The sequence below is a fragment of the Primulina huaijiensis genome, chromosome 1 (genome assembly GCF_012295235.1).
Source record: "Primulina huaijiensis isolate GDHJ02 chromosome 1, ASM1229523v2, whole genome shotgun sequence".
NCBI classification, from domain to species: domain Eukaryota; kingdom Viridiplantae; phylum Streptophyta; class Magnoliopsida; order Lamiales; family Gesneriaceae; genus Primulina; species Primulina huaijiensis.
In genome coordinates this window covers 5,639,584-5,664,959 of record NC_133306.1, presented here as the reverse complement: position 1 = coordinate 5,664,959, position 25,376 = coordinate 5,639,584, and the positions used below count along the sequence as shown (strand labels likewise).

Sequence of the window (25,376 nt, the reverse complement as noted above, 5' to 3'; positions counted from 1 at the left end):
AAAAACAATTTTTCTAGGATACTTGTGAATTATTAAACATTATCATTAAATAGTAAGATATTGAACAACAATTCTTCCCATCACTAAATTATTAATGGACCTTTGGGCATATGAATTTTGATATGTTCTCTGCGGCCATCTACGAAGACACATGCAAGCCCGACTATCTGCAACAAAATATCAATTCCAACAAATATTTAAAAAAGATAAATTGGTTACGATTTGTCAGTACGAAATTATCAAGCTGAGCTAAGTCCAAAGGTAATAACAAGCTACGGTTTCAAAGCCAAGCCCCGAAAACTCCAGTAAAAGAGTAATATTGGATTTCCCTGCTCTAACTTGACATAGCTAAATACACCCATCTCGTAGGAACTACGAGATCACCTCAAGGACTCCTTAGGCATCCAGGGGTCACGGACCGACCATAGAGCCTTGTTCAATAAGTGAAACGCATTAACTGTCCGTTCTCATGTTGGGCAGTAAAGGATGCGTATTAGACTCGAGAAAACAAATAGACGTGTTGCCCTTAAACCAATCAACCTACATCGATCGAAAAAGCTGAACAAATAATGACTATTAATTTTTTGTTGATATATTTAGTAAGCTTTTCTATTTTATTAGTAGAAAAGCTTATTAGTAAGGTGGCTAAGTCATTCAATCTATTCAAAATTAATATAGCTACATTTATGCTAGAATGCTACCAAAAAGTCCTCAGACGCCATTAATAGTTTATAGTACACTCAATGGTTTTGCTTTGGTGTATTTAATTTTCCCGGAACCTTGTTTTTGTTCGACACATGAGTGTGTGTATGTATATCATTTCTTGTCATGTGTGCTTTTATCGACTTTTGAGAACATTGTCGAAGCATTTAACACAATAATGTGAAAAAACAACCAATGTGATATTCCACAATATGCTTCCACGAACATCTTACGACGCCCATGAATATATACACACACTCGTGACATACACATTTTATGTATACTAAATATCATTTGTTTTGGACACAAAAATTTTAGGGTGTAATTGGAGATATATATTTTAATTCATGTATTTCGATAGTTTTATTTTTTATAATAAAATAATAAATTAAATCTTAAATACACATCTTATTTATTTATACATGATTAATATCAAATAGAACGTATTTCAAATGACACTCTTATTGAGTGTATTTGAAATTAATCTTTATTAACATAAAATATTATACAAACATATAAGAAGTGAATTTGAAATTTATAATCTTAATTATCTAAATAACAAAAATAATTTTAAATATATTGAAATCTATCCATATATTTGAAATCGTCCAATCCTAATAACCTCATTAACTTAAAATATTGAATGAAAAATATAAATTTTGGCCAAAAGTTTCCATTTGCAGGAAGTTGATATAACTAAACTTTTACAAATAAAATTTTTTATTTGGAAAAAATTAAAAATTTAAGCATGTTTGATTAATAAAAGTGAAAAATAAATTATAATATTTTTAAGTGATTGAAATTTGAAGTTCAATTTGCAAATTTTCTACATTATTTTAGAAAAGATAACATAGTTTTACATTTGAAAAAAATAAATCTTTTATTTATATATTTAGGAAATAAGATAAGATAATGCAATATCTGATTTTTGGTTTTCCAATCATTAACTTTTACAAGAATCAATCAATTAATGTATCTAAACACATTTTTCAGCAGTCATTAATTGCATGCTTTTTCTTAATTACTTATTATTTCGGCTGAAAATAATTGAAGAGTGCGTGGAAGAAGACAAATGCACCTCTTTACCATTTTATGCAAACACTCGTCCACAGGAGACGCTTTCGCTTCCTACAATCTCTCTTTTCTCTCTATTCCTCACTTTTTTCGCACAGAGTCACACACGTATACGCACTTGTATGTGGGTTTTTTTTCCCTAGTTTTGTATAGCACGGAGATTTGAAACGGGTGTGAGAGATCCCTGGAGCTTGATTTCTGCTGGAATTTTGATCGCGTTTGCCTCGGTTTTGATCCAATCGGTGTTTCAATGTATGTGTTTTGTTTTGCGACGTGCTTGATGCTTTGATTGCCGTTTTTCTTTTTTATTTTTGATATTTCAAATTTTTCGTTTTGGTGTTTCGGGGTAAGTAGTGTTTTGAAGTGTTTCTTGTTCTTTGTTCTCGGTGGATGAAGTTCTTTTATTCTCATTCGAAGCGTCAATGATAATTTCTTGTTTGTTTTTCGTTGTTTGATTAAATGGTTTGGTGTTTATTTAATTTCAAGATTGGGAAATGTTTTTGTTTTTGTTTTTCTTTGGGAAGCAAAAATCTTTTTGTTTTTCGAGGTGACGCAAGTGCTTAATATTTTTTATTCATCTCCATTTCCTTATGCTGATAAAATTTTAGTTGTTTTTTATATCAAAAGTCACTGAGGAAAAGTAATGGTCATTTCTGACTTGGAGCTTAACAGCTAAATTTTTCTGATTTTAATTCTACTTGTCTGCTTCTATGGCGATGTTGTCAAGCCTGTCGTTTTTGAGAATGTGTCAAAGAAATTGAAATTCTGGTTCTGGGCGGGCTGTTTGGTATTATTACACAATTCAAATTTTTGATTGATCTGAAAACTTGCATCTTGGCCGAAATGACAACTGGATATCAAAGACAAGAAATCAGCATGCATTTTTAAAGCTTTCATTTTCATCCTTACTCTCTGGAAGGGGTGGAATGACAAAGTCGCTTGTCAATTCATTGGCTTGAAACTTCTACATGGACTCGTTGTAACATATTGGATATATTTTTACCTCCTTTAGTCCACATGGACTATTATGCATACAAAGCAACGGCATACTGAGCACCTAACAAGGCCTGGACATCGCTATTCAACTCTCGTTCACTCTTAATGTCAATTAAGAAAAGTGCTCTGTTTGGGTCATAGGATAGGGAAGGTGACCAGATGCTGGGTTTGGACTCACTTTTAACTCTTTAATGAATCCTTCCTGACTGTGTTTTAAAGTTTGTAACGGCCTCTTTTTCTTTCTCTTTTAGAATTGTTATTTAAATTTTTTGCCACAATATATAGCTGTAAAAATTAATCATGCATAATCATATTTGAGCTCGTGTTATTTAAATGTCAGTCATATGTTAATTGTTGATACAACTTGATATACATGCTTTAATTGCAGATTGTGATGAGAAAGAATCAAAATCCATAGTTGCCTATGAAGGCATCCAAATCATCGAGATGGCTGTTGAAGAAACAGCATTTTTTATTTGACCGGGTATGTTGCCTAAAACTCTCCTAATTATTTAAGTAGGAGTAACATCTCTTGTGATTATTTGTAAATGGCATTGCAGGGATCATATGGAGCAAAGATGACACAGATGCCATTGATGGTAGTTGTGTGCATATTAACACTGTTCATCATATATAGGACCACTAATTATCAGTATCAACAGACAGAGGTATGTTAACTGATAATCTTATTAAAAAATTGGTTGTTTTGCTATGAATGTGAATTGATATGTGAGATGCTATCGATAGGACGTTTGCTATAGATGAAAGTTTTTAGGATATCCTAAGTTTGTTTGTTCAACGGAGTTGACTTGACATATGACGACAACCTAATTACCTTCTTCTCACTTTTGTTAGATGGAGTCAAAATTGCATAGTTTTTACGCATCAAAGGTGATTATCTTACTGAGGTTTCTCTTTTTTTAAAACCACTTACTCATTTCTATCAAATTCAGTTTCCATAATGTCATGGATGGTTGATTATATTGAAAGGCCTTCGACTCATTGCAACTGCCAATACCATTGATGTATCATTCCAGGACGCAGGTTCAGCTATTTCTGGTTTGAACAGTTTGCCTCGAGGTATCATTGAAGACAGGTCAGACCTGGAATTAAAGCCATTGTGGACTACAAGCAGCTCGAGGTCAAAGGTAATGACCAAGTTTTGATGGAACGATTTTATTTTTTTCACTGTGTTTTTCCCAACGCAGTTTGGTGAATTGTATATGATGGATCTGAAATCAATTATCAACTCCACCTAAGGATTCTTCTGAATGTTCAGGTCAATAGCTGGAGCTCTAAATCTTTGCTGGCAATACCTGTTGGGATTAAACAGAAGGAGAATGTTAATACCATTGTTCAAAAGGTGCAACAGTCTATCACTATTTAGAAGCAATAATTATTTTAATGCTATATTACTTTAGTAGATGTCCTCATTCATTACTTGATTTTTTGAACTCAGTTTCTTTCAGAAAATTTTACAATTATTTTGTTCCACTATGATGGTAACTTGGATGGATGGTGGGACCTGGAGTGGAGTAGTGAAGCCACGCATATCGTTGCCCATAACCAAACAAAATGGTAATATATATGTGTTTGTGTACTTAATTGCCTATTTTCTTGTCTCTTTATTGTGCAAATTTAACTTTTTTGTCTTTTAAGTATGTGAAATGTAACTAAACCATCTATCAATTGTTAAGGACTTCTATTACATACCAAAAAGGTGGCAAATTCTATTTAGTTTATCTTTGTTCCCAGAGAGTGTGATTACGTCTAGAGAAGATTTCTCCAGGTGAACATCTCTTTTTGTTGTGACTAGCAGCTGTTGCTCAGGTCACAGTAACTTATGACTAAAATACCAGGCTATATGTTTCTGCCTGGATGATTTGCACAAATAGATCTGTCATTTAAAAAAAAAAAAATTAGTCCTCACCTCATTTAAAACATGTCGTACTACTTGTAGGACCATGCATTTTTTGGTCTATGTTTTTTTGAAAAAATTGCACAGGTATAGTTTTGCAGCTGACTCTTTCTGGCGTATTTGATCCACTTACGTGTATTAGAGTGCAATGTGTTACGTCTCCCTCTGGTTGCTGCAGATGGGGGATTTTATGCACTTTTTGATTTTAATGTATGCAGATTTCATCTCAAATTTTTATACATATAAAGAAACGGAATTATTTTTCTCTCCTTACATGATGTGGCATGTCAGCAACTGTTTCTTTACCAATTTCAGGTGGTTTGCAAAACGTTTTCTACATCCTGCTATTGTTTCTGTCTATGATTACTTATTCCTCTGGGATGAAGATTTAGGGGTGGACAATTTCCACCCTGGAAGGTAAACTTGCAGGGTGTATGGCCTTCATTTTCTACTCATCGACTTTTTACTCTATCCCAAGAAATTTGTTTTTAACGCCAATGAATCTCGGTGGAGCACTTTATCATCTCAATTTTGATAATGCTTTCCTTCTTACTCAACAAAAGTATCCAGTCGCAATTTATTATTCTGAAACTTCTGGTTACCTCTTTGTAATACTAGCTATTGTTTTTCTCTGTCCTAATGGAATCTTTTTTTGGTTGATTATTATTTCTTTTTTGTTAGATATCTGGAAATAGTAAAATCAGAAGGGCTTGAGATATCCCAGCCAGCTTTGGACCCAAATTCTACTGGTATACATCACAGGATCACAGTAAGAAACAGAATGAATCAATTTCACAGGTGAGTCACGTGTGTACTTTGCATGATTCGAATTCTTAGTTTCATATGAGTATATTCATTCTGATTTGAGCAGAAGAGTCTATGATGTAAGAGGTAGTATCAACTGTTCAGAAGAAAGCGAGGGTCCACCATGCACTGGGTAAGTCACCATCATTTTGTCTTACTGCCTTCTTTATTCTGATAAGTTTTCTTTTCCAAGAAACTTGTTTCATTGTGTCATATCTTTAATTTATTTTTGACCTTTGAGCCATCTTGCTCTGACTACATGCTAAATATTTACTTGTATCCAGTTTCTACATCACTCTTTCTAGTTTTGTTTTGGTTTACCTTGTTCTTTACAAATTATTTGTTTTGTCATACAAATACTTGATGAATTTGAGGTTGCATTTGTTTTAAAAATTTTCCACAAAATTTTGACATGCTTTAAAGGTAAATATAAATAAATAGTTCGTGACAACGACACATAAACCTTTATCCCACTCAGTGGAGTCAGCTATATGGATCCTCGTATGCCGTTATGCAATGTCTTTTATTATATTCCTATCTATATTTAAATAATGTATATCATGCTTAATCGTTATTTTATGATATATCTTTTTATCATATTCTCATCTATATTTAAATAATGCATATCATGCTTAATTGTTATTATTCAAATATTTCTTGGTCTCCCTCTTCGTCTATAATATGGGTGCAAATCATGATCTCACATCTCCTAACTACAGCCACTATTGGTCGCCTTTGTACGTGTCCATACCATCTCATGTAATTATGTAGTTTTGTTGTTTTCCCCATTTTTAGTGAAGCATGTCTCTCAATTTCAGGTTTGTGGAAGGAATGGCTCCTGTGTTTTCAAGATTGGCTTGGCATTGTGCCTGGCATTTGATACAGGTAATAATGCAGTTTTTATAAGAAACATTTCCTTTCATGCTGAGTTCCAAATGTAAAACTTGTGGACTTGAACATGCAAAATCTATTGTAATGTTTTCAAAACTGAGGGCCACAAGAAAAAAACACAAGTAGAGATCTTTTGGATACATCCTCTATATAGACTGTTTATTATTTGCAGCGATGAAAACCTTCTGTCAGTGTCATGGTGGCCTTGGCAATTGTTTTCCTGCCATTAAACCTGCGCTGAGCTGCTGATGAGCTTTAAGACCTTAGGTGTATAGTGTTTGATCGAAATTATGGTCACTCTAGTTTATATTTCTCATCCTAATCTACAATACCTCGATTCTTGTGTACCATTTCTTATGGAGTATTGTGTTTTGTCAGAATGATCTTGTTCATGGATGGGGAATGGACATGAAACTCGGCTATTGTGCACAGGTAAAACTACTTTTGTAGGGAACATGTTTGGTTGGTTTTTTTGTACAAGCTATTTTCTACTAGCGAAACAAACAACTAGAATTTTGTTTTTTCACCCTTAACAGTTTTGCTCCTTGTTAGAGTTTAATTACGTTCTTTTTATTAATTGTGAACTGTTAGGGAGATCGTACAAGAAATGTGGGAATAGTTGATAGTGAATACATAGTTCATCAAAGCATACAAACATTGGGTGGTCAACCTGCAACAAAGGTGATTAACTACATTTTTCTCCGTTATCCATGTCGTAAGCTCGTATATGGTCTGGTACCTAATCTTGTTTTATCTCATATACTGAAGTACTTAGCGCCTATGAATCCTTGATACTCTTCATTATAGCCATGACAATTGACTTTTGCATTTCTTGTTATCCATTTCAGGTTTCAAATCTTGAGGAGAGCTCAAAGGTATGGCTTCCACCTCTTACACCATGTATTGTAATGTATCTTCTCATTTCCTTTGTCAGTGTACTTCACCAACACAAATTTCACTGATGCTGAACTTTATGTCCTGCCTTATTTTTCTCCTTTGTCTAGAGGCGGCACGGGATCGACATGAGATTAGAGGTGAGGCATTTGAGAATTTTAATTATGGTAAATGGATTTCAAATGAGATTCGATTATAGTTTTATTGTTAACTATGGAATAATAAATCAAATATTAAATTCATACTTTAGCTACACGAAGAAGAATAAATTTCATTCTAATTAACATGAAATATTATATTATATCTGTAGTCTATCCATCCAAAATCTTCTTCGGTGCCGTAATAAATGTATAGACATCACACGATGATTCAAGCAGCTTTCTTGTATAAATTGGGTGCATAATTTGTCAAAGATAATGTCAAATCATGTTAGCTAACGATTATTTTAGCTTTATTATCATTAAAGTTAAACATTGAATTGAATTGAACAGATTCGAAGGCAATCAACGATAGAACTTCAAAAATTTAAGGAGCGATGGGAAGAAGCTATTAGAGAAGATGAGAACTGGGTCGACCCATTTCCTTCTTCGCCGATACCTGATCATAGGCGCAACGAATAACCAAATGTATGACCTAAAGTTGCACCTTCTCTTGGGGTGCCTTTTAAACCCATATACATATTTTTTCCTTTTTTACGAGGCCGCTTGGCAAATGAAAAACTTATATAAGTTTTTTTTTTGTATATTTTTTACTCGACAAATTGCATTTATTGTTCCATTACAACATGTTCAGCTCCAGCACGGTTCCCGTCTTATTTTTTTTACTCGATAAATTGCATTTTCCTTTTTAAGATTGTTTTTTCTAAGGGTAAAACTTTGTGTGAGATGATCTCACGGGTCGTATTTTGTGAGACAGATATCTTATTTGGGTCATTCATGAAAAAAATATTATTTTTATGCTAAAAGTATTATTTTTTATTGTGAATATCGGTAGGATTTATACGTCTCACAGATAAAAATTCATGAGACCGTCTCACAAGATACTTATTATTTTCTAAGAGGGCAAACCATCGTGTGACTTCCCAAGTTTGATTAATTTTGTTTTTTCTGTTCCATAATTTTAGGAATATAATAATTTTGGTTGATTTCAATATATCCGAGTATATTATATCGTGGTAAATCAAATAATCATTATTTTCACAAATTTTTTTTATATAAGATCGAACATCACAATCTTTGGCGCAATGATAGCAATTGAATTTGTAGCGACGTTGATATTCTTATTGTAGCATCTCGTTAACATTGAAACTGATCCCTTGTGACATGGCTAAGTCATATATATTGGATTCGGTTAATCATCTTGAGGGAACTACGAAAACAATAAAACAAGAATCAATAATGTTTATTTCATCCGCACTTTGTAAGTTCGAATCGTTTACACTCAAATTCCAACTTATAAATTCCAATAGATGATGATGAATATTTGGATGAAACTAGATAATATAGATGTATAAATGACCAAGAACATGGCCGCCGCTATGATCCAAACCCCTTTGATGGAGACGAAGCTAATCCGTTTGCTGTGAGTTCAATACAATTTGTTCCTTTAATTGCGTCGAAACCGAGTTGATCACGCTAGTTCAAGTGAAGAATTCGTAGTTCACTGGAATTTTTCAGTAAAAGAATCTAGGGGTTTATGATTTTTTCGATGATCTTATTGTTTCGAGTATAAATTTTGTTTGGAGTCCAATGAAGTAAACCCATTGGCTTTAAGATGTTGGTTTAATTGCTTTGGCATTTTTATGGAATCTGAATGCTTTTGTACCAATTAGAGTAGATACTTGTATAAATAGAGGATGTAGGGGCTAGAGGTAAAGAAGGCGGGCAATCAAAGTTTAGCAGATGTTTATTTGATACATTTTATTGGAGTCTAGAATCATTATAACCTTACAACTTTAATTTTTGATTTCCGTAAACCAAAAACAAATTATTAATTCTTCTCATGTCTGTCATTCACGTTTTTCCATTACAATGGACTGAGATTCAATTGAATCTTAGTGGACGGTCGCTTGATATCCTCAACTATCTATGCCAAATTTATGGGAGTTCCACGTAATTCACATCAGGTATGTCAGTGAAAGTCACAGCTTTTCGGTGTCCAGACCATCTCAATTATCTAAGACAAAGTCTGAGCGCGGGTAGCGATAATCATGCAACCACCGTTGATGGAAGATAAGAAAATATTAAATTTTCTTTTTAATGAGCATGGTTTAAATTTTGCATGTTATCCAAAATGAGAGATTTTAATTTTGAAAATTTGTTTCATCATTATTTTTAAAATCTTGTGTCAGATTTGTTTGTATGCTTACCGGATTCATCCGAATTTTGTTATTATATTTATAATAACAATCATATCGATTATTTATAATATATCACATGTTTTATAAATAATACAAGATTATTGATAACCGAAAGTTAATTGATCCATATGAGCCATATATGGATACATGTCCAAAACATAGGTAAATGTAGGGATGCAAATGCAATATTACATAAGTTTTCAATATTTTATGTGTCTTCTTCAAAACTCTTGAGAATCTGATTCACCATCTTCAAATCTTGATCTCCTACTAAATCTAATATTTACATTAAATTTCAATATTGAAATACAAATTAAGCTCAGATAACACTGTTGGAGTACCATTTTCTCGTACATAAGACACATCAAAAGTTTAAAAATTTTAGTTTTGACATTCATAACGTTTGTTGGACATCGTACGATTAAAACATTCATAGAGTGTTTAGAATTATTTATCTTTGTGTATTTAATGGTATATATATATATGTCTATACATGTACATATGTATTATATTTTCATTAATTAATTAATTAAAATTCTCATGTTATATATATCATGCAAAGTAAGTTCTTGATAATGCATGATACAAAATGTGTGAATGACTACACTAAAATTGTGCATTGCTTCCCAGATTTTCTACTTTATTGAGTTCGGACTGTTATGCCTCGAGTCGGTTCTTAGCTTCTGGGTTATTCAGATCTCACCATTTTTTCTCCACGCATTATATTTTCTAACACAGAGATCGATTCTGTACACCAAGAGATTCTGCCGATGCGTGGTTGTTTTGTTGACGGTTGGTTCTCGTATACGTGCAGCAAGTATACATGAACTTCAGAGGCAGCGCAAAGCAGCAGAGATGAAACGTGAGGCTGCTCATTACGATTTTGATTTCGATGAGTATTTGGCTTATGAAACGGTTATACTGAACCTGTGTCGATGAAGCAGCAGATTCGTTTGGGTTTGATCTTGGGAAAATGACAATTAATATAGATGAATTAACTAATAAATTTCAACTTATATATATTCATCCAAACAATCGAATTGATTTAAAATATATAATCAATCTAAGCGAACGCCTTGACGAGTTAACGCGAATTTTGATAGTAAAGTGAAAGTCATCGATGTTGTAATTAACCGGTAGATGAAATCATGAAAATCATCATCCTAATCTCGAGAACACATGTTAAATCATCAAGAAATCTAGATCAATAAGTGGAAATATGTCTGAATCCATAATAATTGATATTCATGTAGATTTGTGTGGTTTTGACATTTCCAGATCAACATGATTTGCTTTAAGAGCCCTTCAATTTTTTTCACACTTTCTAACATCTAATGATGAGATATAGTATAGAATGACTTCATCGGTGACCTAGAACCAATGGCGAAGCCACGTTAATTGACACCCGGGCTTTAGCCGGATGTCCCAATTTTTTTTAAAAAAATTTATAAGTAAATCATGGATTAATTTGATATTAGTTTTGGTAGATATTTTAAAATATTAAAGGATTCTAGAGTTTAAAATTCTAGTTCGAGTAAAACCATATCCTGACACGGCCATTACCTAGAACCATGAGTACCCCTTTATGTATTTGAGTTCCAACATCACTTAGAGTGGCATATCTCCTAGACATCCCTTTTTTTAAAGACGATAATGCAATAATTCTACATCAACATTTCAATAAACGAAATCGTACGTGCATTAATTTAGATGATCACATCATTGTCGCAAGTCAGGCCAACTTTTATGATGCACAACTGTAAGACAATCAATGTCCTCACCTTAAACCTTCATAGTACACCTTTTTGCTCACTGCTAACTTGGATCCTCGTCTTCTCCTAAAAAATGGGAAAACAAGAAGCCAAAAAAACCGCACAATAATCTTCAAATCAATCCATTAGCATAGAAATGTTAATCTGAATGCTGCTACATAAAGTTCATTCAGAGACGCAAAGGACAAAGCAACAGTGTTACCGTGGAATCACACTTCACATACTATATGTGTATTTATTATACGTAGAAACGAGTACACACGATACACAAAACACTCGATCCATTGATCAGCTGATCAGCAATAAGCTACACAGTTATCCTTGCAATCAACAGTGCAGCCACCTCCACCTCCTCCGCCGCCGTACCCCTTCCCGGCGTGGCTGTACGAGGTGAAACACTTGGTCGGGCACGTCAACTTCTTCTTGTAACACGGACCTTTGTCTTTACACACAACAGTCGGCCTTATCACGCCACCTTTTGCGTAGCCTCCCTTGGGTCCTCCGAACCCGCCACCGTAGCCTCCGCCCGCAAACCCGGGCGGGAACCCAGGTATGTTGAAGCCGCCTCCCGGGCCGAAGAAGCCCCCCATCCCGTTGTCATCGTTGTCGCCGCCTGTCTTGGCGGCGGGGCGTATGGCGAGGGAGATGGTGGCTGAAACGAGCAAGAAAAATGCGATCTTCATATTTGAATTTGTTATGAAAAGAGGAAGAGAAACATAGTATATGAACAAGAAACGAAGGTGAAAATGCATTTATTAGTATGTTGGAATCGAGAAGTGGATGGCAGTTGAAGTGATTCGCAAGCAGGCGATAGTGGTAGGTTAGGGAATGCACTAATTATTGCATTCTCACAGCAAAGTCACACTGCTGGTCTGTTTTCAATTCGACTCAATCTGATCAAATTTTAAAATATTTTAATTTAGCAATCGTCTTGTAGATTTTGATGAAATATTTAAATTATATAAACATTAATTAAGAACGATTAGAAGAAATTTCGAAATCTGATCATATTTTATACAAGTCCATAAATAAAGTAGGAAAATTTATGCTGAAGTTGCATCAGATGGTTTTACTTTCAAAATTTTGAGCTGGCATTCTAAGTAGCTGGATAAAGTTTGAGTTGGGCATTAAAGAGCACTGGTGATGTTTGGTGTGGTGAGTTTGTGAATATAGATTTCACATAAAAACACATGATATAAATGTTAGGTGATACATATATGTGTGTGTATATATANAACCTAATTTCTCGTATCATTTTGTTATGGAGATTTTTTTAATATATGTTGTTTTTTCATTCGATATGACTGACGGAATGAAAGATACAACCATGTGGTACTTTGTTGTGCTATATATATATGATCCACCTGTATAGATATTATCATCTATATCCAAAAAGCAACGTGTTTTTTAAGAAGCTTGTACATTTTGAGAAATGGTTTTGATTGATCAAAAAGAGGAATCAACTTCAACCGATATATCCTTAGGCACGACCATATATGGCATAGAAATCACACTTAGAAATGGTAGACAATTAGTTAGAGCAGCGAGTACTATAGCGAACTTTACCTACTTGAATATGATAATATATGTTTTATATATAGATATATAGTTTTGATATGCTTTTTACACACCGTGTCTACCTTTGTGCCTACTAATAAGATGATACTCATCTATTAGATGTGATGAATCACGTCCAAATTTTACATTCAATAGATGAGTATTAAATCATTGATGAACACAGATGTGAATACGATACGTAGGTAGTATATGAAAAAATGTAGCTAGCTATATCCTTTTTGGACGTGTACATTTATAGGTAACCTTAACATGAAGATATTTATTTGGGGACCATATTTAAATTTTCTCACATTGATTTTAAAAACACAGACCATTCTTTGTGAACTTTGAATTATATAAGTTATTATTATTATTTTTTAAAAAGCTAAACATAATACTTATATAGACCATTAAAAGCAGGGGACCGACCATTTAATTGAATAATATATATATATGTACACGACGACGAAAAGGATTGAATGCATGCATATCCCATATATCATGTATATTTTGAGTAATAATGTAACAACTTATCCCCGAGCATTTATTTCGTAACAGAAGTCAATTGAATAATTTGCAACGCGCTTATTTTGTATCTAAAAATTATAGAGTAGGTTTATTGTGATACGGTCTCACGAATCTTTATCTGTCAGACGGGTCAATCCTACCGAAATTCACAATAAAAAGTAATACTTTTAGTATAAAGATTAATATTTTTTCATGGATGACCCAATAAGATATATGTCTCACAAAATACGACCCGTGAGATCGTCTCACACAAGTTTTTGCCAAAATTATAATTATATACTAAATTGATACAATTTTTAATTTAAATTTGTAAAGTTGTACCATAATTTCAACTACATGTACATATTTACTTGTTTTGATTTCCGCGTCTTTCATATTCATGAATTTTATCGATACTCAAATTTTATATATTTATATTACAATTTCAACCATATGTAATTGTTATTTTTGCCAAAAAAAAAGTCTGAAATGATAAAAACAAGTTGCGATCCAGTAATGCATGGACCCAAACCTATCATTGCGGCGTAGATTTGGGGATGTTTCTTTGATTCAAAGCCAAATTTGAGAGAAATATTAGATTAATTTCGACATCATTTGTTTTTTTTTTTAATGTCTTACTATCTTATTATATCGTATATCTTTTAATTAATTGTTTTTCAATTAATTGGTGAAATTTGAGATAAAATAAAACTAACATTATTAGACAAACTAGTCATTTTATATGACCTCTTCTTTTTTTAAAACATTAGATGTTTTCTCTTGTGCCACTTAGTATTTTTTATTTACGAAAATTTCACTGTCTTTGTAAAATGACAAAATTGATGTATCTACTACGTTTTGATGACTATTTGTTTACGAAAATGTTACTATTTTTTTGTTTTAGTTAAAAAAATTAAACTATACAAACACGTAACGCATGCAGTGGCGGAGCCACATGCACATATACCCCGACTGGTCAAAATTTTTTTTAAAAAAATATGTATACATTTTGTATGATTTTGGAATAATATGATATTAGTCCGGGTAGATCAATTTAAAATATTAAAAGAATCTAGAATTTAAAATTTTAACCCGAAGAGAGTTATATTTTTGACTCCTCCACTGAACGCATATACCGGAGTACTAGCATATATGATGATTTGATGGCGGTGTTTCGAGGAAAAAGATATTTCATAAGTTTTCGGATAAGAAATTATTTAGAATATATTTTGTCTTTATTTTCTGAGCTCTCAAAATATGGCCCTCTCAAGCAAGAATTTGGAACAAAAAATCAGCTAAGGCTAGGTATCAAAGAGAGAATCATACCATTATCCAAGCTCTCCACCATAAAAAAATTTAAAAATTAAATCATTCAATTTCAGTTTCGCCCCTGCCAGAACTAGAAGAACTACTACGAGTCTGTTTCTTGAACTGTTTTCCTTTGGCCTTAAAGTGTTGCTGCTTTGGTTGCTGATAAGACTGCGAAGGCTGATACGGCAGTAAAGGACGGTATAGTGGTGCACCAACTGGCATCGGGCTTTCGTACCCGTGAATTAATGAGGCAACCTGGGGTTGTAATTCTTCTTCCCTCAACTCATGTATCCTGCTCGAAATACCATCAATTGCTTTAATGCTAACATCAAGCTTTGTTCGTAATCTTCTGATAGAAGCTTGAGCAGCATCATTTCACTGCAACAGACACATTTTGGTCTTTTGTGAGTTCAATAGCAAATTATGTAATAAAGAAGGCCATTTTTAAAATTATGACTTTGAGATAGACTAGAATAATCAATTTCCCATGAATTTATTACCATTCCAGCTGTAAAATGTGACTTTTTAACTCCTATTTTTAATTAGGGCTTCAAATTATTTCATTATAAGAGACCATTTTTTTCTCATTTTCGAATAATTAATCTAATTATATTTTTTTATTTAACGTTAAAAAGTAATTATGTTGTTTAATTAATCTAATTTCGTGGATATGATATAGACTTTTTATTCTCGATACTTGAGTCACATGAGGAAATATTGACTCCAAACCATCAATATTCATCGTTTAAGGACTTAATTCAAGCAAAAAAATTACCAAAACAAAAAACAAAATTACTAGATTAAAACCTAACATCAACAAGTTACATAACTAAAATTTAAAACAAATGGGATATATTAAATGTAGGAGATTTATTGACTTTTAATGATTTTTGTAGATTTTAAAAGTATGAAAATATTCAATTAAAACTTTTGCATACGCTGTAGAAGTCTAGTGATATTCAAAATAGACTTTCATAAAGTTTTAAAAAGTCAAGTGGTATTCAACATTGATTTTTAAAAACTCTATAAAAGTATAGAGATATTCAAATTTTTAATAGACTTTTAATAACTTTATGGAATGCATTAATATACAAACATTAAATCCTAAGATTCAATTATAAATTTTCAAAAATTGTATTTGGTTCAACCCAAAGATTTTGATGGATTTTTAAAACTTCTAACTCATACACAAGCTATTTATTTATCTCTCTATCGCTTCACATCACCTCTCTTCTTATCTTCTCTCATATCATCTATCTTTATCATTCTCTCAAATTTTCGAAATGTATCTCTATATATATTTTCATATTTCCTTTTCAAATTCTTCATTTTTTGGCTGATTGTTCATTTAATAATTTTTTATTTTAATATCATAGAAAATTTTGAATTTTAGAATTGATTTTGTGAATTTAATTTATGATTTATACAAATTAATGTAATATGAATAACCTTGCAACAACCATGATTTTTTAAATTCTTTTTAGCATTTTCAATTAATATGTAAGCTATGATATTTTTATACAAAATTATATCCACACAATGATAAATAATATTCTTTTCACATGTATATTATCAATTAAAGCAAGGTTAGAGATTAATCAACTAATGCATTTTTAAAAATTTACAAACATGCATACAAACAAACCCACATATATGCACATGTTAGGATTAAATGATTTAATTTTTAAATAAGTAAATTTATTTAATAATATAAATATTAAAAAACTATTTCAAATTGAATATGTTGTATATGTAAATTAATTATTGGTTCAAAGAAAATAATAAAAAAAATATTATAATTAAGTACAAAATTTATAAATTCTATAAAAAAATTCACAAAAGTTTATAAAAATCTTGCAAAAAAAGTATAAATTTGTTTATAAATTCGTGAGATTATGTAAAAGTAAATAAAAATCTATCAATTTTATAGTTTTGTGAGTTGGATAATTTTTGGTAATATCTTGTTTTCGTTAATTACAATTTTAAAAATGGAATTTATGTTTTGGAAACAGGAATTTGATGGACAAGCGTTTTCTTCCAATCAAAGAGAACATGTGGTCCATGTGATCTCCATTCACAATTCACATGCATCGCTCCTAAATTCCTGAATTGTCCCTTGTTTTCGGACGAAGTTGGTGGGCAGCCCGCAATTCTTGCAGGGACGCACATGAAAGTAATTCAATTGAAAGAGTAGCCACCCCCCTACACTCCCTCCCACTCACCCCAGAACAAAGAAAAGTAGAAGAAGCGGAGACAGGCGAGGAAGAGGAGACAAATGGGGTACGCAGGGAAAGAGAGGGCAGAACAAGAAGAGGGTGTGATGGCTACTGAATTTTTCTGGTCTTATACAGATGAGCCTCATGCCTCTCGCAGAAGGCAGATCCTCTCTAAGTACCCGCAGATTAAACAACTTTTTGGCCCCGACCCCTTTGCTTTCCTCAAGGTACTTTTATGTGTCTTTGTTTCTGTAATGTGGGTTACTGAAGTTGGGTTTAACGGAGTTGAGATTGGGTTTTTCCGTTAAAGATTGATATTTGGATATAACTCAAGCCAAAAATTAGGCCAAGAAATGATTATTCAAGCTCATATAAATAATTCTCAGAATTTTATCCAGCCTATTTTCATTTGACAAAGCCCTTTACGTTCAATAATGAACATGTTGGACGTTGGACGTTAAGTTTACAAATAATACAATTATGGACAGAATGAGTGACTTAACTATGGCCCGTCCAATACATAACCGTTAAACTTGAGTTTTGATATCATGTTAAAGATCGAGATTTGAAATTAAGTCGATCTCAAAAATTAGCTCAAGATAAGATTGTTCAAGCTCGTATGTAATTCTCACGTATTTTATGCACAACTAATATTTTCTGATGGGTTGTGGGGTCCAAGATTTAATCTTTTTGTAAATTTAGTGTTGTTTCTGTTGATTTTGTTCTGCCCATTGCGATTGGGCTATCTTTTGTTTAAGGAATATTAGGTTTCTCTGTCTTCTTGTCGAGTTGTTTCGTTTGTCTTCAGTTGAATGGCATCCTGGATATAGTTTGCTATGCGTATTTTAGGCCATTCATTTAGATATGTTCCTTTGGTGCATTGAACTTCACTGATCTGCGCTATGGATTTGATTGGATCTCCTTGTGTGCTCACATTGCATCCATTCATCCCTTTCCTCCCAATTGTAAAAAATCGCCAATTAGGAAAAATACAGTATAACTTATTTTATTTATTTGTTTATTTTTGTGTGAAGGGAATATCTTCTTTTATTATTGCTCAACTTGAATGGTTAGATTGTGAAAACTTCGTTTGGCTAAATATTTTCTTTTGTAAAGGGGTTTGAATTCTTTGACTTAATCAAATTTAAGCTAAATTGCACTGACACAGCTTGTTGTATTTGGTAAATGTTCTATGTTTCTTTATCAAACGCCAGCTTTTCCAATCTCGCATATGATTAATGGACGTGGAGAGATAATACTATTCATAGAGTTCTAATCGATTTGTGGACACGCCAAATGATGGCTATGTTGCTTATGGTGGATAAAATATCACATTTTCTGTTCGGAGAAACAGAAGTTGCCGTCTCCAAATGCCTTTGCATTCTTTTTCCGTGATTGATTGGTCTTTCATCCAGCATTCCTATGATTTCATGATAATAGATTATTGCTCTTTTACTTCCATGTAGTAGCATTATTAACTAATATTTTAGGTAAAGTTGTAATTAAGAAGTTGAAAGTAATTGAAAAACATTGGATATGTATTTTTTTCATCGTGCAGCAGTTGGAACTGCTGGTAATTTGTTTAATGCCCTTTTTAATTTGTACTCAATTCATAGTGATTCCCTGAAGCAAATTTGAATTTTGAAAACTGCTAAACATCATAGTAACAAACTGTTGCTTATGTTTTCCATTGTCTAATATTACAGATTGCCGCAGCTGTTTCACTTCAGCTATGGACCGGAACCTTCCTCTGTGATGCAGGTTGGCTGAAGATACTTGTGCTGGCATATTTTTTCGGTTCTTTTCTCAACCACAACCTGTTCTTGGCCATTCACGAGCTTAGTCACAACTTAGCCTTCTCAACCCCAGTTTACAACAGGTGGCTTGGGATTTTCGCTAACCTCCCCATTGGCGTTCCCATGTCTATCACCTTCCAAAAGTATCATCTTGAGCACCATCGGTTCCAAGGAGTAGACGGCATTGATATGGACATTCCAAGCCTTACTGAGGCCAATCTTGTAACCAATGTCGTTTCAAAATCAATATGGGTTGTTTTACAGCTATTCTTTTATGCTCTTCGCCCCCTCTTTCTCAAACCAAAACCTCCAGGAATGTGGGAATTCATTAATTTTATTATTCAACTCAGCCTTGATGCCAGTTTTGTTTATTTCTGGGGCTGGAAGTCTCTTTGTTATTTGATTCTTTCTACCTTTGTTGGGGGCGGAATGCACCCAATGGCCGGCCATTTTATCTCAGAACACTACATTTTTAAGCCAACAGATCAAGAAACGTATTCTTACTATGGCCCTTTGAATCTGATGACATGGAGTGTTGGTTACCACAATGAGCACCATGATTTCCCAAGAATACCGGGAAGCAAACTTCACAAGGTGAAGGAGATTGCACCAGAGTTCTATGAAAATTTGGAGTCATATAAATCTTGGAGCCAGATCATTGCCATGTATATAATTGATAGGACAGTTGGGCCTTTCAGCCGAATGAAGAGAAAACTATCAACCAGTTCGATGAAGAAATCCGAATAGTTTCCCTAAATACAAGTTTTTCTTTGTTTCCGCTTGACCTCATTTTTGCAGGTTTGATGTGAGATATAGTTGATTTACTGTTTGATTCTTGTTTTATGTACCATTTTAATGAACCACTTCAATTGATGCCAGTTGATTTGGAAGATAATCCACAGAAGTCATCGTGTTATTTAATATCTATTTGCACAATATTTGATTTGCCGGCGTGTCAGATGCAAAAATACATCAGTTTGTGTAAAAATAATAAAAATCTAACTTCTAACAATCACGACGATTATGGATACTAAATTTGACCGTTCGTTATAGTCACTTAAACAAATACATCACCAAAACGAAAGAAAAGACAATAGAACTTGATGAAATAAACTCTCAACATGATATGTATAAACAAATCAGTAGGAAATTACAAAAACATGAAAAATCTAACAAAATAATGTTAGAATATGTACGAGGAAGCTAAAATATGAATGAAAAAGCATGACTAAATCTATGAGAATTCTGCAGGGAGTTGCCTGGAGTTTTTGCGATGTGTGTTGTGTGTGTTCTGTGCTGCTTCATTCTCTCTATTTGTTCACCCTTGAGACCGTTTCTTCAACTCTTGACTGCTCAACTACTCAATTTCTCCACTATCACTTCCACTTCTACCACTAATCATGAATTCCTCCCACGATTTCCTTGCTTGGACGTTATCTAATTATTTAAATACACTAATGAGCCTCTTGTTCTTTTCTATTAATTTAAACTTTTGGGCTTAGACAATTAATTGGGCCCAATTTAATTTTTAGTGCAAACAGTATCGTTTAATTTATTTTTATGGTTCAAACATGGTCTTACCGCCATTGTTCTTGAAGCCCGTCATTGCAACCTTTCAAGCGTAGAGCTTTTTGTTCAGAACAGATGTTGATTCCTTATTACTACCCATAATTGTAATCTTGATTATTCGTGGAACAACCATGTTCTACATCTTCCGCTGTATCCCCTAATGTTGCCAATAATGTGGCTGCTTCTGCACCTTCATGTTTTGTCTTTGCTGTTTCTGCTGTTGCTGATGTATAGCCAGCTAACTGTAGAGTGAACTCAAAAATTGCTGTTTCCACTACTCCAGCATCCTCCACCCCGTGAAAGCCACCACCATTACTGACATGGCCATAATTGTAACCACCGTCACCTCTACCTCCACCTCCACCACCGTTGGCACAACCTTCACTGCAGCTCACTTTATCAGAATAATTTGTCTACATCGAGAATATGACTCACATAACATGAGGTGGTTGGCCATTTCATCCAAGATATGCAATTTTGGTTCATCGGGGCTTTCAGCCATAGGGATCCAATTCTTAACTGAGTGCGCAAAATACATAAAAATAGCATTTCACGTTATTTTGACGCTTGGACATCTCCAATGAAGCTGCGCTATTTGCAAAACAACGCAGCTCCATTCCCCTCTGCGCCAAATGAAGCTCTGGGCCAAATTGGCGCAGAGAAGTTTTCTTTTTCTTTTTCTTTTTAAAATTTTTTTTGTTTTTTTAATTATAAATATTTATATTAAGAATTATAAATATTATTAAATATTATTTATATAATAATATGATATTATTATATTAATTTAATAATTAGACATATTTAAATAATAGTATAATAATGATAGTATTATTATATTAATTTAATAATTAGAAATATTTAAATAATAGTATAATATTTATTATATTATTTTAATAATTAGATAATATTTATTTTATTATTTTAATTATTAAATATTTAATCTTAAAAATTAAAATATTTAATTATATAAATTTATAAATATATTTTAAAATAATTTTATAATTAAACATCTAACACACAAATTTCTTAGTGCACCGATTCAAGATTCTAGGGAAGCATCGACTCCAATGGTAGAAATGGCTGTCAATGAACATATCAGATTTCGAGAATTTCTCGCTTGATATAAAAAAATAAAAGACAAAGACGCTCATTATGCATTACGAAATGCTTTAATTGCTAATTTATGGGATGAATATGGTCGTTCAAATATTTGAATTTGTATTTGTAAATTGTAATATGTTATTTAAGATAATGTCATGTATTAATTTTATTTCACCAATTTAAATTATTTCTATTTCAATTGTATAATATAGATTTCAATAATATATTTAAAATAATGAAATTAATCATTTATGTAATATTATCACAATTATTAAAAATATAATATAAAATATATCCAATATAAAATGTAATTATAATTATATCACTAAATTTAAAAATATATATTTAATAAATAATAAGATAAAAATTAACTAAATAAAATAAAAAAGAATATTTCGAGAATATTTTTTTTTAGAGTAAGATTTGAAGTAGATGAGTTGGATATGAATATTGTATTTGGAACAGAAACCGCACTATTTTAAAGTAGAGTTGCTTTAAAATAGAGTTTTGGATTAGAGATGGTCTAAGCTTAACAGTGCCATTTCAATTGCAGCCATCTTCTTTATCGCCTTGTTTGGGTCGCCGGTCGGGCCAGGTGGTCGCCAATTTTTATTAATAAAAATTTAGTATAATTTTTAATATTTAAGTATGTTTGATGAGTTTTGAAATATTTTTAATAATTTATATATGTTTGATTAATTTAGAAATGTTTATATTATTTATAATGGTTTATATATGGTTATTAGTTGAAATTTTGAAAAAAAATTATATTATTTATGGCAAAAACTTGTGTGAGACGGTCTCATGGGTCGTATTTGTGAGACGGATCTTTTATTTGGGTCATCCATGAAAAAGTATTACTTTTTATGCTAAGAGTATTATTTTTTGTTGTGTATATGGGTAGGGTTGATCCGTCTCACAGATTAGGATCCGTGAGACGGGCTTACATGAGACTTACTCATTATTTATCCGTCTCACGTGAGACTTACTCATTATTTATATGATTTGTGTATGATTATTCTTTTTAGTTTTTGGCGGGTTGATCGCTTAATTCGCAGACTTGGCAGTGCGATCAATTTGACAACACTAGTTTTTGTCATAATTTCATATCATTATATTTTAACGAGGAAAATACGATTGCAAAATTAATTTACCTGATTTAAAAAACATTTACTTGAACTTTGGTCTCATAATTTATGTGACCTAATTCATCAGCAATATTCTGCTCAATCGTCTATACGTTCCAATTTTTTTGTTGAAGAAATATACATTCCATAAATTTAATTGTAATTTTTGTGGTAACAGAATCTAACAGTTGACAAATGTGCTGCCAACAAGTTTGATTTTGACTAATTTCGGTTCGGTTTTTCAAATGTAATCCGAAAATTGAATAATTTTATTTCATTTCAATTCGATTCAGTTTTCTTGTATTACGGTTCGGTTTATACAGTTTAATTACTAAAATTAAATAATAAATTAATTTGAATGTTTTGAATAAATTGTTAGTAAAAAGTTGAATATTCTTTTAAAATATCTGAAAATATCAAAGATTTGATAGTTAAATAAAACTAAGAATTTAAAACAAATATAATAAAAATAATTAAATATAATAAAATGATTTAAAAATAAATTTAATATTTTGTATTAATGTCTATGGCCTTTTGAATGAGGTTTTTCATTAGTTTATTGTCTTTTCACAAAAAATTTATCAAACTACCGTAATTTTTTTTAAAATTTTAACAAAATAACGTAGCCAACTCATAAAAGCATTTTTTTAAAAAAAGAATTTAAATCTGAACAAAGAAGTAAACCATCAAGAAGTAGGATGTCATTCTAAGCATCGAACTCATCTCGAAATGCAAGACGAATATCAAAAGAAAATTTTAAAAAAGCTCACATCAGAGCTAATGAAAATTTTAAAGATTGTAATTGCTGGACATGTGCAGCAGGAGGTCATATTTTGACCAACTACCTAGAAAATGATAAAAATGGAATAAGACATTTTGAATCAACTTCAGATATAGAAGAAGTAATTTATTAAAAAGATCTTGTTCAAGTATATTAGTTTGAAGAGATTTCATCATACGAGAGTATATACGAAGAAGAAATTTTAAGTCAAGAAAAATCTAATAGAGAAACATAATCAGAGTCTGATCGAAGACGAAATATTTCGACACAAAACATATGAGGATTTGTCCGGATTATTTAACAAGACAACTATGTCTCGAAACATGGTCCAAAAGATCGTGAGGGAAAATACTAATTTAAAGAAATATCAAGGATTTTGTGTTGTAAATATAGAAAAATTCTTAGGAAATCTTGGCCTAAGAAACATAAAATATCATCTAATCTATAAAGTTTCCACAATGAAAATGACAACCCCCATGAAACTAAAGGGAAATCATATGGAAATGTAATTAATTTCTTTTGAAAAAAATAAAAGAAGAATTACAAAAGCTCAAGCCAGAAATAGCAAAAACCATGTCATAGATTCAAATTTAAGCAGTTTCGAAATTTATCCAAAAAGTTCCTACAACATGCCAAATCGAGATTTCAGTCTAGCCTTGATAGATAATCTTCAAGATTCGATATTGGATAGAGTTTATTTTAATAAATGAAACAAATATCCAGATCCAAGACAAATCGATTCTACAAAAAAATCAAAGTCTTAGACTAGAATTAAAGAGACTATATATCCAATGAGATATGATCACAAGTAACATGTGGGGAAAAACAAATGTCCAAGAAATTCAACCTATAACAAAAAGTTTTTCGACAATAGAAAAGTTTAGATGTCCGGAATGATGGATGGAACTAAAAATAATTTTTTATATTACAAAACAAATAAATTAATTTCGTTGTAATACCATATATTGTTTGTAACAGCCGATGATAGAAACTTATCAATGAATGATAAATATCGGAGAATTGAACGTTCATATAAAAAAAATTACGGGAAAAGAACTTGATCAATTGGTTCGATTAGAATTTCTTGAGCACATAAACCTTAGAAACAAATTGAAAACAAAATGGAATTCTTGGCAGAAGATCGAACGTGATAATTCAATGACCACGAGTTCATTTTCGATATATAAACAATAAAAGGCAGAATACTTTTCTGTTTATGTTGAATCAAGGACTAGAATCTCTATAGCAAAACGAGGAGTCTGTCCAAAAGAACTAGAGAAAGAATTACATAAAATAAGTAGACGAGATTTCTCAAAGATAATCTAAATCTGATGCAAAGATATTAAGAAAATAGAAATCTTAATCGAAGGTATATGAAAAACACCTTGATACAAGATGAAAACACCACCGATTTATTTTCATGATATATGAGATGAATTTTACTATGAAATAATTTCCTACAAATGTTTACATATTATACACAAGAAAATGAGGCTAGTTGATTAGTATTCACAACATCATGTGATCACAAGATAATCGTCTAGAAACCAAAAGAGGCATTTTACATAAAAATGTCAATCCAATTTAACAACAAGTGTTGTGATGAAAGAAAAATTCTACACCCAAAAATGTAAGATTCTAGATGGTTGGGGAAACAATCTTTCAATTAATAGCAGATAAAAACCTCAAAACTGTAGAAATAGAATTCTTTAAGATAGTTTTACACCATAAAGATGTTGAGTTTTAATCACAATTATCCATAGAAGATTTCAAGAAAATTATCAACGTAACTACAATGAAGATCCATTGGTATGATAGGAAAGGAACTAACTCCAAATCAACCCTAAAATTAAGTAAGCAAGAATATGAGTTCGTTAGATGTAATCATATTCCAATGAACATAGTTGATGAAAATGATATACATGTCAAAGAACATTTGAACATTGGTTTAAAATTAAGGTAGCAAGAAACCACAACTATGTTTTTTTATTAATTATATAT

The 25,376-nt window shown here is 31.9% G+C and overlaps 2 protein-coding genes across 3 annotated transcripts; both read left to right on the top strand.

Annotated features, from left to right (window-relative positions):
* The first annotated feature begins 1,768 nt into the window (after positions 1-1,768).
* Positions 1,769-8,103, top strand: LOC140979841 (uncharacterized). Of its 2 annotated transcripts, XM_073445444.1 has the most exons (16): positions 1,769-2,028; positions 3,161-3,256; positions 3,333-3,440; positions 3,628-3,663; positions 3,810-3,920; positions 4,052-4,135; positions 4,232-4,350; positions 5,006-5,107; positions 5,372-5,488; positions 5,562-5,627; positions 6,313-6,379; positions 6,764-6,817; positions 6,977-7,066; positions 7,234-7,260; positions 7,390-7,419; positions 7,771-8,102. In XM_073445444.1, the coding sequence occupies exons 2-16, from the start codon at positions 3,197-3,199 to the stop codon at positions 7,897-7,899; spliced, it is 1,200 nt and encodes a 399-aa protein (XP_073301545.1). In that variant the 5' UTR covers positions 1,769-2,028; positions 3,161-3,196; the 3' UTR covers positions 7,900-8,102. The 2 variants fall into 2 exon arrangements, with proteins under 2 accessions (XP_073301545.1, XP_073301554.1); XM_073445453.1 differs by lacking the exon at positions 3,628-3,663 and having other exon boundaries at positions 7,771-8,103.
* An 8,797-nt stretch (positions 8,104-16,900) lies between these two features.
* On the top strand, positions 16,901-20,421 carry LOC140979836 (sphingolipid delta(4)-desaturase DES1-like). The gene is made up of 3 exons (XM_073445432.1): positions 16,901-17,228; positions 18,708-19,709; positions 20,330-20,421. Exons 1-2 carry the CDS (start codon positions 17,061-17,063, stop codon positions 19,542-19,544), a joined length of 1,005 nt encoding a protein of 334 aa, XP_073301533.1. The 5' UTR covers positions 16,901-17,060; the 3' UTR covers positions 19,545-19,709; positions 20,330-20,421.
* Positions 20,422-25,376: the final 4,955 nt, after the last annotated feature.